General features: G+C 40.1%; 1 protein-coding gene across 4 annotated transcripts in view; it reads right to left on the bottom strand.

Annotated features, from left to right (window-relative positions):
- The window catches only part of RSF1 (remodeling and spacing factor 1), a 181,835-nt gene that overhangs the window by 71,771 nt on the left and 92,939 nt on the right, over positions 1-17,125 (bottom strand). For all 4 annotated transcript variants that reach the window (XM_060102804.1, XM_060102803.1, XM_060102801.1 and 1 more), the window contains exons 3-4: positions 5,688-5,780; positions 4,146-4,351 (exon numbers count right to left, since the gene is read on the bottom strand). In XM_060102804.1, coding sequence (XP_059958787.1) covers positions 4,146-4,351; positions 5,688-5,780 — 299 coding nt within the window. The remainder of the gene's footprint in view (positions 1-4,145; positions 4,352-5,687; positions 5,781-17,125) is intronic.

The raw sequence follows: 17,125 nt of genomic DNA, 5'->3' as shown, positions 1-17,125 counted from the left end.
ACTACTACAAGCAACACTATGCCAATAAAATGGACAACCTCAAAGAAATGGACAAATGCTTAGAAAAGTACAACCTACCAAGAGTGAACCAGGAAGAAATAGAAAATATGAACAGACCAATCACAAGCACTGAAGTTGAAACTGTGACTAAAAATCTTCCAACAAACAAAAGCCCAGAGCCAGATGGCTTCACAGGTGAATTCTATCAAACATTTAGAGAAGAGCTAACACCTATCCTTCTCAAATTCTTCCAAAATATAGCAGAGGGAGGAACACTCCCAAACTCATTTTACAAGGCCACCATCACCCTGATACCAAAACCAGACAAAGATGTCACAAAAAAAAGAAAACTACAGGCCAATATCACAGATGAACACAGATGCAAAAATCCTCAACAAAATACGAGCAAACAGAATCTGACAGCACATTAAAAGGATGGGACATGAAGATCAAGTGGGGTTTATCCCGGGAATGCAAGGATTCTTCAATATATGCAAATCAATCAGTGGGATACACCTTAGTAACAAATTGAAGGAGAAAAACCATATGATAATCTCAATAGATGCAGAAAAAGCTTTTGACAAAATTCAACACCCATTTATGATAAGAACTCTGCAGAAAGTAGGCATAGAGGGAACCTACCTCAACATAATAAAGGCCATATATGACAAACCCACAGCAAACATCATTCTCAATGGTGAAAAACTGAAACCATTTTACTTTAAGATCAGGAAGAGGACAAGGTTGTCCACTCTCACCACTATTATTCAACATAGTTTTGGAAGTTTTAGCAATGGCATTCAGAGAAGAAAAAGAAATAAAAGGAATCCGAAGAAGAAAAGCTGTCACTGTTTGCAGATGACATGATAGAGAATCCTAAAGATGCTACCAGAAAACTACTAGAGCTAATCAATGAATTTGGTAAAGTAGCAGGATACAAAATTAATGCACAGAAATCTCTTGCATTCCTATACACTAACAATGAAAAATCTGAAAGAGAAATTAAGGCAATGCTCCCATTTACCACTGCAACAAAAAGAATAAAATACCTAGGAATAAATCTACCCAAGAAGACAAAAGACCTGTATGCAGAAAACTTAAGGCACTGATGAAAGAAATTAAAGACAATACAAACAGACAGAGAGATATACCATGTTCTTGGATTGGAAGAATCAACACTGTGAAAATGACTATACTACCCACAGCAATCTACAGAATCAATACAATCCCTATCAAACTACCAATGGCATTTTTCACAGAAGTAGAACAAAAAATCTTAAAATTTGTATGGAGACACAAAAGACCCAAAGATAGCCAAAGCAATCTTGAGAAAGAAAAATGGAGCTGGAGGAATCAGACACCCTGACTTCGGAGTATACTACAAAGCTACAGTAATCAAGACAGTATGGTACTGGCACAAAAACAGAAATATAGATCAATGGAACAGGATAGAAAGCCCGGAGATAAACCCACACATATATGGTCACCTTATCTTTGACAAAGGAGGCAAGAATATCCAATGGAGAAGAGACAGCCTCTTCAATAAGTGGTGCTGGGAAAACTGGACAGCTACATGTAAAAGAATGAAATTAGAAATCTTCCTAATACCATACACAAAAATAAACTCACAATGGATTAAAGACCTAAATGTAAGGCCAGATGCTATAAAACTATTAGACGAAAACATAGGCAGACCACTCTATGACATAAATCACAGCAAGATCCTTTTTGACCCACGTCCTAAAGTAACGGAAATAAAAACAAAAGGGACCTAATGAAACTTCAAAACTTTTGCACAGAAAAGGAAACCATAAACAAGACAAAAAGACAGTCCTCAGAATGGGAGAAAATATTTGCAAATGAAGCAAGTGATAAAGGATTGATCTCCAAAATACACAAGCAGCTCATGCAGCTCAATATCAAAATCAAACAACCCGGGCTTCCCTGGTGGCACAGTGGTTGAGAGTCAGCCTGCCGATGCAGGGGACACAGGTTTGTGCCCCGGTCCGGGAAGATGCCACACGCCACAGAGCGGCTGGGCCCGTGAGCCATGGCCACTGAGCCTGTGCTTCTGGAGCCTGTGCTCCACAACGGGAGCGGCCACAACAGTGAGAGGCCCACATACCGCACAAAAAAAAAAAAAAAAAAAAAAAAATCAAACAACCCAATCCAAAAACAGGCAGAAGACCGAAATAGACATTTCTCCAAAGAAGATATACAGACTGCGCAAAAACAAATGAAAGTATGCTCAACATCAGGAATCATTAAAGAAATGGAAATCAAAACCACAATGAGGTATCACCTCACACAGGTCAGAATGGCCATAATGAAAAAATGTACAAACAATAAATGCTGGAGAGGGTGTGGAGAAAAGAGAACCCTCCTGTGCTGTTGGTGGGAATGTAAATTGATACAGCCACTACAGAGAACTGTATGGAGATTCCTTAAAAAAATAAAAATAGAACTACCATATGACCCAGCAATCCCCCCACTGGGCGTATACCCTGAGAAAACCGTAATTCAAAAAGTCATGTACCACAATGTTCATTGCAGCACTATTTACAATAACAGGACATGGAAGCAACCTAAGTGTCCATCAACAGATGAATGGATAAAGAAGATGTGGCATATATATATGTTGGAATATTACTCAGCCATAAGAAGACACGAAACTGAGTTATTTTTGGTGAGGTGGATGGACCTAGAACCTGTCATACAGAGTGAAGTAAGTCAGAAGGAGGAAAACCAATACTTTATGCTAACACATATATATGGAAACTTAAAAAAAAAAAAAGGTTTCTGAAGAACCTAGGGGCAGGACAGGAATAAAGAGGCAGACATAGAGAATGGACTTGAGGACATGGGGCAGGGAGGGGAAGCTGGGACGAGGTGAGAGAGTAGCACTGACATACATATACTACCAAATGTAAAACAGATGGCTAGTGGGAAGTAGCTGTATAGCACAGGGAGATCAGGTCCGTGCTTTGTGACTACCTAGAGGGGTGGGATTGGGAGGATGGGAGGGAGACGCAAGAGGGAGGGGATATGGGGATATACGTATACATATAGCTGATTCACTTTGTTATACAGCAAGACTAACACAACATTGTAAAGCAATTATACTCCAACAAAGATGTAAAATAGAAAAAAAATAAATTAAGAATAGAGGGACTTCCCTGGTGGCACAGTGGTTAAGAATCCACCTGCCAATGCAGGGGACATGGGTTCGATCCCTGGTCTGGGAAGATCCCACATGCCGCACAGCAACTAAGCCTTTGTGCCTCAACTACTGAGCCTGTGCTCTAGAGCCCGTGAGCCTCAGCTACAGAAGCCTGCGCGCCTACAGCCTGTGCTCTGCAGCAAGAGAAGCCACCGCAATGAGAAGCCTGCGCACCACAACGAAGAGTAGCCCCTGCTAGCCACAACTAGAGAAAGTCTGCGTGCAGCAATTAAGACCCAATGCAGCCAAAAATAAATAAGTAAAATAAATAAATAAATAAATGAAAGAAATTAAGAATAGCAAAAAAAAGATCAGGGCAAAAAAAGTAGAACGTTCCTCAGATTTCTTCAGACCTCAGTAAAGAAATGGATGCACAGGAAAAACTGAAAATATAGTTAAGTGTCAGATGAATTAGCCACATTAATGAGTAATAAACAAATAATGCCTAATAGAAAACTATATAGCTAAATAAAAATCAAATAATGTTTTTCTGGGAATTTCCTGGCAGTCCAATGGTTAGGACGCTGGGCTTTCACTGCCGAGGTCGTGGGCTTAATTCCTGGTCCGGGAACTAAGATCCCGAAGCTGTGCAGCACAGCCAAAAAATATATATATAATGTTTTTCTTTCCAACAATGAGTTTCTGTGTGCATATTACCTATGCATCATTATTTTTCAGATTCCAGCTTTCCAAAATACAAGGTATTTGTCCTGATATGGACCACACTGCTAAATATATTTATTTATTTGACAAATAATTGAGTGCCTGCTATGGGTATTATGCTGGGCACTAGGCTAGGTCCTGGAAATTCCCAATCCCATAAAAAGAAAAGGATCACCCAGCTTTAGAGATTATATTCCAATAGAGAAGAGATCAAAGTAAGAAACATGCAAATAAACATTTAAAAAATTCCAATAAAAGATACCTGACGATGCATTTCCATGAAGAGCCATCTTGATCATCTTGTTCTTCTATATACATTCTGACATTGTGATCTTGATCCAACTGGTACCAGTACATGAGGCCATCTTTGTCACGGCCAATTGGCTGGAGACGCATGGTATCGGCATCCTCCTCATTGATAATATTCTTGAATTTGAGATTGTCATCAAACTGACACTCACAGAGGTACTGGAAAATAGTCATAACATGGTTTAAAATACCCCATAAATGTTTCTCCATCAAAATAAATGTGATATGTTCAACCAAGGAACAGATTTGGGGATAGGAGAAAGAATACGTTTAGCTTTATCCATCTTTCACTTTCCTCTCTCCCCTTTTGTACGCTTATTTTACAGTAACTAACTCTAAGACATAAATTTCTAAGTTAACATAATTTTTGTATTACAGAAATTTATAGGTTTAACCCAACCAATGACACAAAAGTGAAGTTATATTTTAAAGCGATGAGTCTGTTTATACTAAAGTTTCCCAAATTTGTTCATGGTATAAAATTTTCAATCACTCCTTCTCTCTTAAAGCTTTTAGATGAACTTCATTCTTGAAATGGCTATCTATTTTTGAAAGCTTGAGATATATACAGTTTTTAAGGAAGGCAGTCTTATTGATAACTGCCTCTGCGGAATTCTCTTAAAAAAATACTGACATCACCAAATTGGAAGAACTAATTTTTTATTAAAATTTTTGTGTATGATTAGTGTATAAAGTCAGATTTCTTCCCTGAACCTATCTGCCCAGGCAAATAATACTGACGTTCCTATCATGGCCTCTTTGCCTTTGCCTGTGGTGTCTAAGCCCGTAGACTCTCTTCTATAAAGGTAGCTTTCCCCTTCATTATGCTGACCACATTGCTAATAATTAGGGCCAACACTCCAAAGCAAGCAAGGAGAAAAAGGGGAACTCAAACTTGAAAATAAATCTATACTTTGAGAAGACCTATGTTAATTAATTAGGTTTAGTTATGTGAGACTTTTATTAAGTACACACTGGCATGCCCCATGTCATCTGGAAAACTAATGATAAATTACTAATTTAGTAAATCAGTAAAAGATTAACCACAGTTTTCCGTATTTGTTAACAATGATTGTGAAGGCTGCAAATAATGCATAAAATTAATGTGGGGTTTACCCATTCTACTATTGTCCCTACCAGCAGAGATCATTAAACCTAGATAAACTTGTATATTGAAAAACAACCAAAAACAGTAATTTAAATAACAGTTTTATCACCAAAAAATAAACAAGAAAAAGAAAAATCTATTGTCCTTTTCCACTAAGAGTAAAAATGTCTACTTGGGGACTTCCCTGGTGGTCCAGTGGTTAAGACTTGGTGCTTCCACCGCAGGGGGTGCAGGTTCAATCCCTGGTCAGGGAACTAAGATCCCACATGCCGCAGGCGTGAGCCCCCCACCAAAAGTCTACTTTCTAGTTATTTCCCAATTCAACCAGAAGGAGTCAAAAGTGAATTTTTTAATTAAAATAACTGTAACAAATCATAAATTTATTACCTTTAAGAGTGCTAACTTGCATTCAACACTCATTTCAAGATAGCCTTTCTTCTCCATCTCCCATGCCCAGGTGCTGTTAAACTCTTGACATATCTGTGAGAGAAAGTTAAAGTCTTAATACATAAAAGCAATTTAAATTTACATTGGTAGTTTTGTTGTATAATTATGTTAACTGTTTTGTTAATATATAAAGGAAAAAGTTTATACCAAACATAACTGAATCCAATCCCACCCTGAAATGCCTACTACTTAAATATACCAGAAATGTTTACTACTGTCTGATGATTGAATTTAAGGTAAGCAGTGATCCCTGCAGCTTTCTCCTCTGTTCTCAAGCATTTTATATACACTTTTGTGGCACATTTTCCCAAATGCAAGTAATTATCTGATTCCACCTCTCCAAATAGCCTAGAAGTTCCTCGAGGGCAAGGACAATAGTTTATTCATCTCTATGCCTACAATAGAAGCAAGCTAAAAAAAAACCATGCCAAACTGTAGGCACATTTTTATTCAAGTAACTCTCCAACTCAAAGTCCTCCTAATTATGGGTAAAGATTCCAAATTATGGGTAAAGATTCCACTGATTGGCATTTGAGACCTTCTATAATGTGGCATTAACTTAAATTTGTAGGCTTCTCTTCTCATACAAACATTGCAAGCAAACCAGAGACACTTTAACAGGATGAGGAAAGAAGATTTGGATAACCATTCCACTTATCAAGAGATGCACCATGGGCTTTATGACCTCTGTGAGCCAGTTTCCTCAGCAATAAAAGGGGAGCAGTAATAATACTGACCTTAAAGGTTGTGAAATAGGCATAAAAAATGATAAAAAGTGCCTAGAAACTTCATGCTCTTCTTCCAATCCAAGGAACAAAGAGTATTATGAAGGCCAAGGGAGAAGAACCAATACAAGGCACAAAATTATCTGGGAGCTTGGGCAATTAGCTAGAAAAGCTGGCAGGAGGAAAACAAACAGGCAAGTGAAATTGCTTTATATAACCACCTCAACCTAGGAATAAGACCAGGCTGGCCCTCCTGGGAGGGCTACCCTTTTCCTCTCCTGTACTGGTGTCATCTTTTTTTTTTACCAAGTTAGGATAGAATGCAGTACGGCCAGGAACTATATCATGGGGGATCTTCAAAGGCAAAAAGGAAGAATGAGCTCTCCATTCTGTGGAATACCATACTTCCTCTGACTGATAGCACTACATTAGAGAAAAAAATTGAGATATACAGAATAAGGGAAATTTCTGGAATATGATACAAGGAAGACCTCAAATGATCAAAACCTAAAGGTCAACATGTGAATAGACACTTTGCCAAAGAATATATATAAATGGCCAATAAGCACGGGAAAAGATAGTCAATGTCCTTAGTCATTAGGGAAATGCAAATCAAAACCACAATGAAATACTACTTCAGACCTGTTAGGATAGCTGTAATCAAAAAGGATAGGGGCTTCCCTGGTGGCACAGTGGGTGAGAAACCACCTGCCAATGCAGGGGACATGGGTCCGAGCCCTGGTCCGGGAAGATCCGACATGTTGTGGAGAAACTAAGCCCGTGCACCACAACTACTGAGCCTGCGCTCTAGAGCCCATGAACCACAACTACTGAGCCCACGCACCACAACTACTGAAGCCCGCGTGCCTAGAGCCCATGCTCTGCAACAAGAGAAGCCACTGCAATGAGATGCCTGCGCACCGCAACGAAGAGTAGCCCCTGCTTGCCGCCAGCTAGAGAAAGCCCACTCAGCAACAGAGACCCAACACAGCCAAAAATAAATAAATTTAATAAATTTAAAAAAAAAGGATAATAGTAAATGATGGGAATGTAAAATGGTGCAGCTGCTTTGTAAAAAAAAAGTTTAGCAATTCCTCAAAATGTTAACACTGAGTTACCACGTGACTTAGCAATTCTACTCCTCAGTATGTACTCCCAAAAAATGAAAACATATACTGTACAAATGTTCATCACAGAATAATAGCCAAAAGGTGGGAACAACCCAAATTTCCATCAACTGATGAATGAATAAAATAACACGTGGAATATAAATACAATGGGATTTTATGCATCCATGAAAAGGAATGAAGTAGTGATATATTGTATAGCACGGATGAACATCAAAACACGATGCTAGGGCTTCCCTGGTGGCGCAGGGAAGTCCTGCGTCTGCAGGACTTGAGAGTCCTTGAGAGTCCGCCTGCCGGTGCAGGGGACACGGGTTCGTGCCCCGGTCTGGGAAGATCCGTGGAGCGGCTGGGCTTGTGAGCCATGGCCGCTGAGCCTGCACGTCCGGAGCCTGTGCTCCGCGACAGGAGAGGCCGCAACAGTGAGAGGCCCGTGTACCGCAAAAAAAAAAAAAAAAAACAAAACAAAAAAACCCACGATGCTATGTGAAAGAAACCAGACATAAAAGGTCACAAATTTATGAAAGTTTGTATATTGAATTTCCACAGGAGTCAAATCCATAAAGACAAAATTCATTAGCAGTTGCTAGTGGGTAAGCAGAGGGAGGAACAGACAGTGGTGGCTATGGGCAGATTTCGCTTCAGAGTAACAAAAATGCTCTACAATTATGATACTGTTCTACAGTTAAGATAGTGTACATTCTCGTGAATATGCTTAAAAACACTGAATTGCATATTTTTAAAGAGTGAATTTCACGGTATGTGAATATCTCAATTTAAAACAATCAGACAGAGGGACAGCCAATAACACAGAGCCCAGCTTATGACTTGGATGAAGCACTTCTTCAGTGCTAGAAGAAGACGTAAGCTACACCCCTAGAAGAAGACGTAAGCTAACACTGAGCGTGGGGAAGTTCAGCTTCACCAAAGGGGCTGAGAATGACACAGCTCCAAAGCATGGCCAACAGCTCACCGCGTCAGACACCAAATACAGCTGAACAACTGCTGATTATCATTTACTGTGTGAAAGGGGAGGAAAGAGAAAGAGAAGTAGATACAGAGATAATTAAGATATAAGCCTCTGCTTCCTCACTACTTAGCTTCAGTTTATTGACCTTCATTTACAACGCTTAGGGTGCAAAACCTCTGCTGTGCTGATATTCAGAGATAAACATGCTATTCATTTTCTGTTTCTTTAAGGGCAATGTAGACATACTACTGTGCCATTTGAGGTACTCCCCCCGACCAAAGGCACATTAGTTAGATTTGCCCAAATAGCCATAACCTATTGTTACCACGAAGTAAATACTGCAAATAAAACCTGCAAATAAAAAAGGTACTCTAAATGACACTTAAATAATTCTTATGCAGGACTATATAATCTCACCAAGAGTCGGCAAACTTTTTCTCAGGGACAAACAGGAAATAATTTAGGCTTTGTGACCACATGGCCTCTTTTTCAACTATTCAACTCTGCTGTTATAGTGCAAAAGCAGTCACAGAAAATATATAAACAAGTGAGCTTCACTGTATTACAATACCACTTTACAAGGAAATTTGAATTTCATATAATTTTCATATGTCAACCATTCTCCCAACCATTTAAATATATAAAACCATTCTTAGTTTTCAAGCCATACATAAACAAGCAGCAGGCCAGATTTGACCCAGGGGCCACAGTTTGCCTAGAGAACCAGAAATTAGCTTTGTTTATCAGAGACTGTCTAGACAGTTATTCTTGGGACCTTAAAGCAAGGGGATCCCTAGTAGATTGGTAATTCACATTAACTCCCCATGTTCCAACTTGATTCTAACCAAGCAGCCTTGTATCAATATATAATTATAATTTGGTTTTGCATGCAATTCCTCTTTAGAGAATGTTCCAATATCTAAAACATTCATATTTATCACCATAAGTTATAATTCCATAATACTGGTTTTAAGTTTGACTCTCTCTAAATGTAGTTAATGAGCGGTCACATCTTGTTGCGTCCCCCTGTATGGTGCCTAAGGAACAGTCTTTCTAATACACACACAAAATCAAATGTCCTGTGCCTGCAAGGCTGAATGCCATTCAGCCTGGGAGACCTCTTGGCTGGCTGCCTGCTGTTGCTCCAGAACTCCCTATGTCTGTTCATCTTAACTTCTACACACAGAAAAACAAGGTTGAGGATGGAAAATAAAGGGGAGGGGGCGTGGGGGGGCATTTAAAAGTTCACATCAGCTCAATATTTATAAGAAAGGTAGTTTCATATGCTTACACAGCAAATACACAGAATTTATCTCAGTGAGATCATTAACATATTAATCTTAGATTCATATACACAATGGAAGTACCAGTAATTCTTCTCTTTTTGGCAGTTCGAAAGATAAGGCATTAAAAAGGAGGAGGGGTATAGAAAAACTGCAAAAACTCTCAGCATGAATATCCAAACACCTGCACTGAGAGACCAGACCAAACTCTAGCATGGCTTCTATCAGCCTAAGGACATGTCCCTAGCACAACCCTGCTCCTCCCTCACTGCTGTCTAGAAAACTCAAGGTTGCCAAAAGAATTTATTGTTTGTTCCAGCCAATACCTGATCTAGGTCCCTCACCTCCTTTTTTTTTTCTTTTTGGCCATGCTGCGCAGCTTGCAGGATCTTAATTACCCGACCAGGAATCGAAACTGGGCCACCGCAGTGAAAGCGCCAAGTACTAACAACGAGACTGCCAGGGAATTCCCCCATTAATTTTAAAAACAAACATAAACTTAAAATTGTAAGTCTTTCCTCTGTCCCTCTGAGATGTGTATGTATCTCCAACAAGACAGGGTGTCCTTCCCAAGGACCTGAAAGCCATTCCTTTTATATGTAATCATCAGACTCTGTGGGAGGGTAGAAGTCTAGTAACTTGCATAGTTAGCAGGCACAAAAGCCCTAATCAAGCTAACTTTGACCAACTCTCATACAAGGTGTTTGTGATTTTTGAATTTCCCTAACCCTGCTCAACCCCTTTACTCCCTCATTACCATCTCCCCAACTCCCTCATTCTCCCTGTAAAACACCAGTCACTTCTGGGCAAACTGAAGTTAAGCTCAAGCTCCATCTACTACTGTAACCGAGTAGGACCCCATGGGGGCCTTCCCAGGACAGCCCTTTACCCCATATCCTCTACTTTAGCTCCTCTCTGAAGTACCTAGGTAACAGTATTTGATGCACATTTCCTGAGTTGTTTTACAGATGTGAAAACACCCCACCAAATGGAAGATGTTAACTACTTGATGACCATTGAGCACACAGCCCTCAGGCCTAAGGATTGATAATGTTAACCCCTGTGCCACCACCCTGTTACCTCACCATCACCCAATTAGAATTGTGCAGGAGCTGATCACATACCCTGAGAACCCTACCCCCAACCTGGCTTTTAAAAATGCTTTGCTGAAACCCTTCTGGGAGCTCTGGGCTTTTTAGGGCTTGAGCCACCTGTCTACTTGCGTGGCCCTGCAATAAACCTTTCTCTGCTCCAAACTCCGATGTCTCGGTGTGTTTGGCCTCACTGTGCGTCAGGCACACGAACTTGCACTAACACTACCACCGTAGTTATTGAATAAAATCAGTCATTACAGCCTTTAACTAGTGTCTGCCATTGTTTACCTTTGGTGGGGGAGTCCCTGAATATCATTCAGATGAAAACCTTTATTTTACCACTGAGAGACGTGAAATTTAAAGAGATTCATCTATCCAGCGATTCCACAAATATTTATTGAGTACTTGTTCTATGGCAGGAACTAGTCTAGGACCTGGAATACCATGGTAAAGAAAACAACCAACCTGCCACCATGAAGCTTATATTCTAGGAGGCAGTCAGATAGGTGAACATAAGAAAATATCAAGTAGAGACAAAGGCTATGTTGAAAATAAAATAGAATACTGTGAAAGAGGAAAGTCTGAGTGCTACTCTGGGTTGGGTGCTCAGGGGAGGCCTCATTAAAAAAAGTTGACATTTGACACAAAAAGTTGAGACATGACTGATAAAACAGAAATCAGCCACATGAAGACCTGGCATAGGAATATTCCAGACAGAAGAAACAGCAAGCACAAAGCCTTAAGGTCTGGCATATTATAAAACCACAAAAAAAGATCAGTGTAAGTGAAGTAGAATAAGAGGGAGAGCAGCAAAAGATAAAGTTGAAGAGGTAACCAAAGGCCAAATTTATGTAGGCCAGGGTAAGAAATTAAAATCTAATTTCAAATGTGATGGATTTTTTACAATCTTTTTTTTTTTTTTTTTTTTTTTTTTTTTGCGTGGGGAGAGCATAGCTCATACAGAATATTGTGTTAAATGGTGGAGAGGTTGTGTTGAAAAGGGAACACTCCTACACTGCTGGTGGGAATGTAAATTGGTGCAGCCACTATGGAAAACAGTACGGAGGTTCCTAAAAAACTAAAAATAGAGTTTCCGTATGATCCAGCAATCCCACTCCTGGGCATATATCCAGAGGAAATTCTAATTCGAAAAGATACATGCACTCCTAATGTTCATAGGAGCACTATTTACAACAGCCAAGACATGGAAGCAACCTAAACGTCCATCGACAGATGAACAGATAAAGATGTGGCATATATATACAATTAAATATCGCTCAGTCATCAAAAAGAATGAAATAATGCCATTTTGCAGCAACATGGACGGACCCAGAGATTATCCTACTAAGTGAAATTAGAAAGAGAAAGACAAATACCATAAGATATATCGCTTATATGTGGAATCTAAAATATGACACAAATGAACTTATCTATGAAACAGAAAGAGACTCACAGACATAGGAAACAAACTTGTGGTTACCAAAGGGGATAGCGGGAGGGATAAATTAGGAGTCTGGTATTAGCAGATACAAACTACTATATATAAAATAGATAAACAACAAGGTCATACTGTATAGCATAGGGAACTGTATTCAATACCCTGTAATAAACCATATGGAAAAGAAGATGAAGACTATATATATATATATATATATATATATATGAATCACTTTGCTGTACACCAGAAGCTAATACAACACTGTAAATCAACTATACTTCAATTAAAAAATTAAAAAGTAGGGCCTCCCTGGTGGCACAAGTGGTTGGGAGTCCGCCTGCCGATGCAGGGGATACGGGTTCGTGCCCCGGTCTGGGAGGATCCCATATGCCGCGGAGCGGCTGGGCCCGTGAGCCATGGCCGCTGAGCCTGCGCGTCCGGAGCCTGCGCGTCCAGAGTCTGTGCTCCGCAACGGGGGAGGCCACAACAGTGAGAGGCCCGCATACCGCAAAAAAAAAAAAATAAATAAAAAAAATTAAAAAGTACTTTGTTAGTTTCAGGCATATGCCCAGGAATGGGATTGCTCGATCATATGGTAGCTCTATTTTTAGTTTTTTAAGGAAATTCCATACTGTTTTCCATGGTGGCTGCACCAATTTACATTCCTCCTAACAGGGTAGGAGGGTTTCAATATGATGGGAGGATTTTACATGGGGGAATAATTAGATCGGATTTATGTTTCAAAAATGGCTGCTGTGTGTAAAATAGACTGCAGAGGGAAAAGAATGGAAACTAAGAAACCAATTTTAAGGCAAGAGATAATGATGACGTAGACTATGGTGGTAGTAGTGGGAACAGAAAGAAGTAGACAGCTGTATTTCGAAGGTAGAATCATCAGGACTTTTGAAAGAACAGATATGGAAGGTGAATAGAAAGAAAAACCAAAGGTGACATCTAAATTCCTTGCCTTGAACAAATGGAAGGATGAAAGTGCTTTTAACGAAGACATAAAGGAATACCTGAGAGAAAAGAGATCTCTTTTGTACCTAATGAGTTTCAGGTATGTATTAGACATCTAAGAAATATCCTTCTCAAAGTTAGTGACTGAGTTGAATCTTGAAGCTTATGACTCCTGGCTCAGAGATCTTTCCACTGGATCATGTACAGTCTTTTTTTTTTGCAGTATGCTGGCCTCTCACTGTTGTGGCCTCTCCCGTTGCAGAGCACAGGCTCCAGATGCGCAGGCCCAGTGGCCATGGTTCACGGGCCCAGCCACTCCGCAGCATGTGGGATCCTCCCGGACCGGGGCACGAACCCGTGTCCCCTGCATCGGCAGGCGGACTCTCAACCACTGTGACATGAGGGAAGCCCCATATACAGTCTTTACTTAAACCTTTTCAAATCTGAGTCAAGAAGAATTTTTTGGCTGAGCTCTGAGAAGTCATCTTTGTATCCATCCCTAGCTTGTGACAAAGTATGAGACACACAGCAGGTACAAAACAAATGATCTGATGAATAAATGAAAGACATAGAAAAACAATGTTTTTACCTTAATTTAAAATACTATTATTTTAAGATAACCACCAATAACTTCTGTAGGCAACACAACACATCTTAGAGAACATTATAAATTCTTACCAGAATAATAATAATAGCTAACATTTATTGTGTGTTTAACATGTGCCAATACTATTCCAATCGCTTTAAAATACTAACTCAGTCAATTCTCACAAGCCTTAGATGGGTGTACTGTTATCCTTAGGAGGTTCTGTGCTTCAGCCAAGAAATGAGAGAAATAGGAATTAGTATCTCTAGTAATTTATGGTAAAATCAGTAATATATTTAAGACACCAATTAGGTCAGCTATCACCAACCAAGCTATGGAAAAAAGCTAAACTGAGAATTAGAAATCATTCAGCTCCTTTATTATACTCAAATTACACCTCACCAAGTCCCCCTGACCTAATACTTAAATATGTCCGACTATTTTGTATATAATATTCTTTCCAGAGGACTAAACGAAACATTTACTGAGCACACTTAGTATTTGGAGGGCAAAGATGAATTAACAGAGAGTCTCTGCTCTAAGAAGTTCAGAATTCAGAGAGCGAGATGGTCATGAAAACAAATAATTATAGAGGGAGAAAGAAGTCAGAGTCATCTACAAACTGAGTAACTGATATATCTATGAACTACTATGAAAATACAGAGGAGAGAAACCCTTATACAGCCAATGGATGAAGGGCAATCAAAGAAGTTTTTATTCAAGTGATGACATTTATGCTAGGACCTAAAGGATGAATGAGGTTTTACCAGAAAAAAAGGTAAATAAAGAGTATTTCAAGAAAAACAGAACAGAATATGAAAACCAATGGGGATGTGAATATTTTGGTATGTTCTGTCAATGTGAAGGCGAGTAGAGGAGCTCTTTATGCTGAGCCCTTAGAATCCTAGATCATGAGTGTTGGGGGGTGGGGGTGGGTAGAGACAAGGCCATGAAAGTAGGTCATGGCTCATAAATATGAGGACTCAACAAGCATTTGGAAGTACTGATGAAAAACAGTTCTATTGCACTGCGCAAGACAGACAGGAGAATAGATTCCGAGGTCAAGGAGACCCACTAAAGCCTGTTTTGCAATAATTCACGGGAAAGGTGATGAAGCTGGAGCTAAGCTTGGCAGAAGATACTCAAGAGAAGGAAGATTCAGATTGTTAGTACACATATCTTACAAAGCAACAACAAGCTTTATGCCTAGTATATTACCTAGTAAATGTTTTATTATTTACAGTAGAACTTTCACAAACATTATTTCATTTGGGGTGGATGTTCTGTAAAACTACAAGATTTTTGAAAGCAAAAACAAAGTCTGATTCATCTTTCTATTTCCTATAGTATCTCCCAAGTTCAGGGCCTTGCTAATAGTGGACACTCAGTATTTACTGTATCAATGTTCTCTGATATAACTACAGAGTCAACTTACTATTATGATGGGCTATCTGGGAACACTGCCTATAAGAATGTATATTAAGAGTTATACAGAATGGATGTTTCTTTAATTCCTTAAAAAATATACAGGAAATTGGGCCTCCCTGGTGGCTCAAGTGGTTAAGAGTCCGCCTGCCGATGCAGGGGATACGGGTTCGTGCCCCGGTCTGGGAGGATCCCATATGCCGCGGAGCGGCTGGGCCCGTGAGCCATGGCCGCTGGGCCTGCGCATCCGGAGCCTGTGCTCCGCAACGGGAGAGGCCACAACAGTGAGAGGCCCACATACCGCAAAAAGGAAAAAAAAAAAAAAAAAAAAATACAGGAAATAAAAGACTGTCACTTATTTCAAGTTGGAAGGTATTGAACCACCATGGAGAAGACGTCTGTTTTGCCTGTTTGGGGGCTGGGGCAGATGGGTGGGGGTTACTGTTATACTTACTTTGGCGCTGACTGTATGCGGGTAAATGGACAAGGTCTGTCATCTGTTTAGGGACCTGTTTTGTATTCTTCCAACCCTACACCCATTTTTCTTTTCTTTTCTTTCTTTTTTTTTTTTGCGGTACGCAGGGCTCTCACTGCTGTGGCCTCTCCCGTTGCAGAGCACAGGCTCCGGACGCACAGGCTCAGTGGCCATGGCTCACGGGCCCAGCCACTCCGTGGCATGTGGGATCCTCCCGGAACAGGGCACAAACCCGCGTCCCCTGCATCAGCAGGCGGACTCTCAACCACTGCACCACCAGGGAAGCCCCCTCTTTTCTTTTTTGAATGTACTTTTTTGTAAACCAAGGTTGTAGAATTCCAAAATTTTTTTCAACCTTGGAAACTTAAGTAGAATGCCCTCAAATGGACAGATTTTCGTCCTTAGAGAGTCAGTGTGTGGTGTTGCTGCTTATTTAAATACAGTTCAGGTGGGGCCCCAAGAGTGCCAAGGTCCTCCCTATGCTTTCCAGATGTGCTTCTTCTTCTAAAACCAGGAGCGGTGAGCACCTGAGCAGGGAATCTCAGGTGACTTAATTTAGTTCACCGGTGCCTACTCTGAAGGGCTGGGTGTCCGTTCTTGAAGAAACAAACTCACCAGAAGGGCGTGTTTCCTTATTATATACTAATAACTTCTTATACTAATTTGTACCAGAAGTTCCTTGACTGTGACTTATGCCAAGTAATTATGAAGATTTTTTTTTCCCCTGAGTACTGCATGAAGGCTACCAAGTTGGAACAGGCAAGTCCTGGATGTGAAAGCTTTAATTTATCTACGTCATTCATGTGTTATTTTTGTAGCTATAGTCTCTATTTTCTTATTTGATGACCGATGAAGTGTTCCTAGGCCCTGTCGTAAACCTAAGAGTTGATGTATTGGTGCGAGCAGCTGGAAGTTCAAGATGTTGTGATTCTTTTTTTCTTAATCCCCCTTTCGTACATGTGATATTAAGCAGACGATGAAGCGTTACTCTTGAGGATTTAACAAGGAAGGAGAAAGAAAGACCCACATTTCTGGGTGACGTCTTTGCCCCTCTACGTGGAAAAGTGGATTGCGACTGTTCTCAAGTCTGTCTCTTGGTAACTGCACCTGACTTTAGGATCCAAAAAAATTTTTTTTTTGTTTTGCCAAGTTGTGCCTTTCCTTCTGGAATTGTAAGTGAACACAATAATAGTACCTGTTTACACTGTGAAGTGGATATTGTTACAGAAAACACACCAGAGGCTTTCTCAGTTGTTAAGCTAACAATGCCTTGTGAATGTATGATCTACGGAGAA

Source organism: Mesoplodon densirostris, chromosome 7 (assembly GCF_025265405.1).
Source record: "Mesoplodon densirostris isolate mMesDen1 chromosome 7, mMesDen1 primary haplotype, whole genome shotgun sequence".
Taxonomy (NCBI): Eukaryota; Metazoa; Chordata; class Mammalia; order Artiodactyla; family Ziphiidae; genus Mesoplodon; species Mesoplodon densirostris.
Note: the sequence above shows the minus strand (reverse complement) of the source record. Positions and strands in the feature narration are given on the sequence as shown.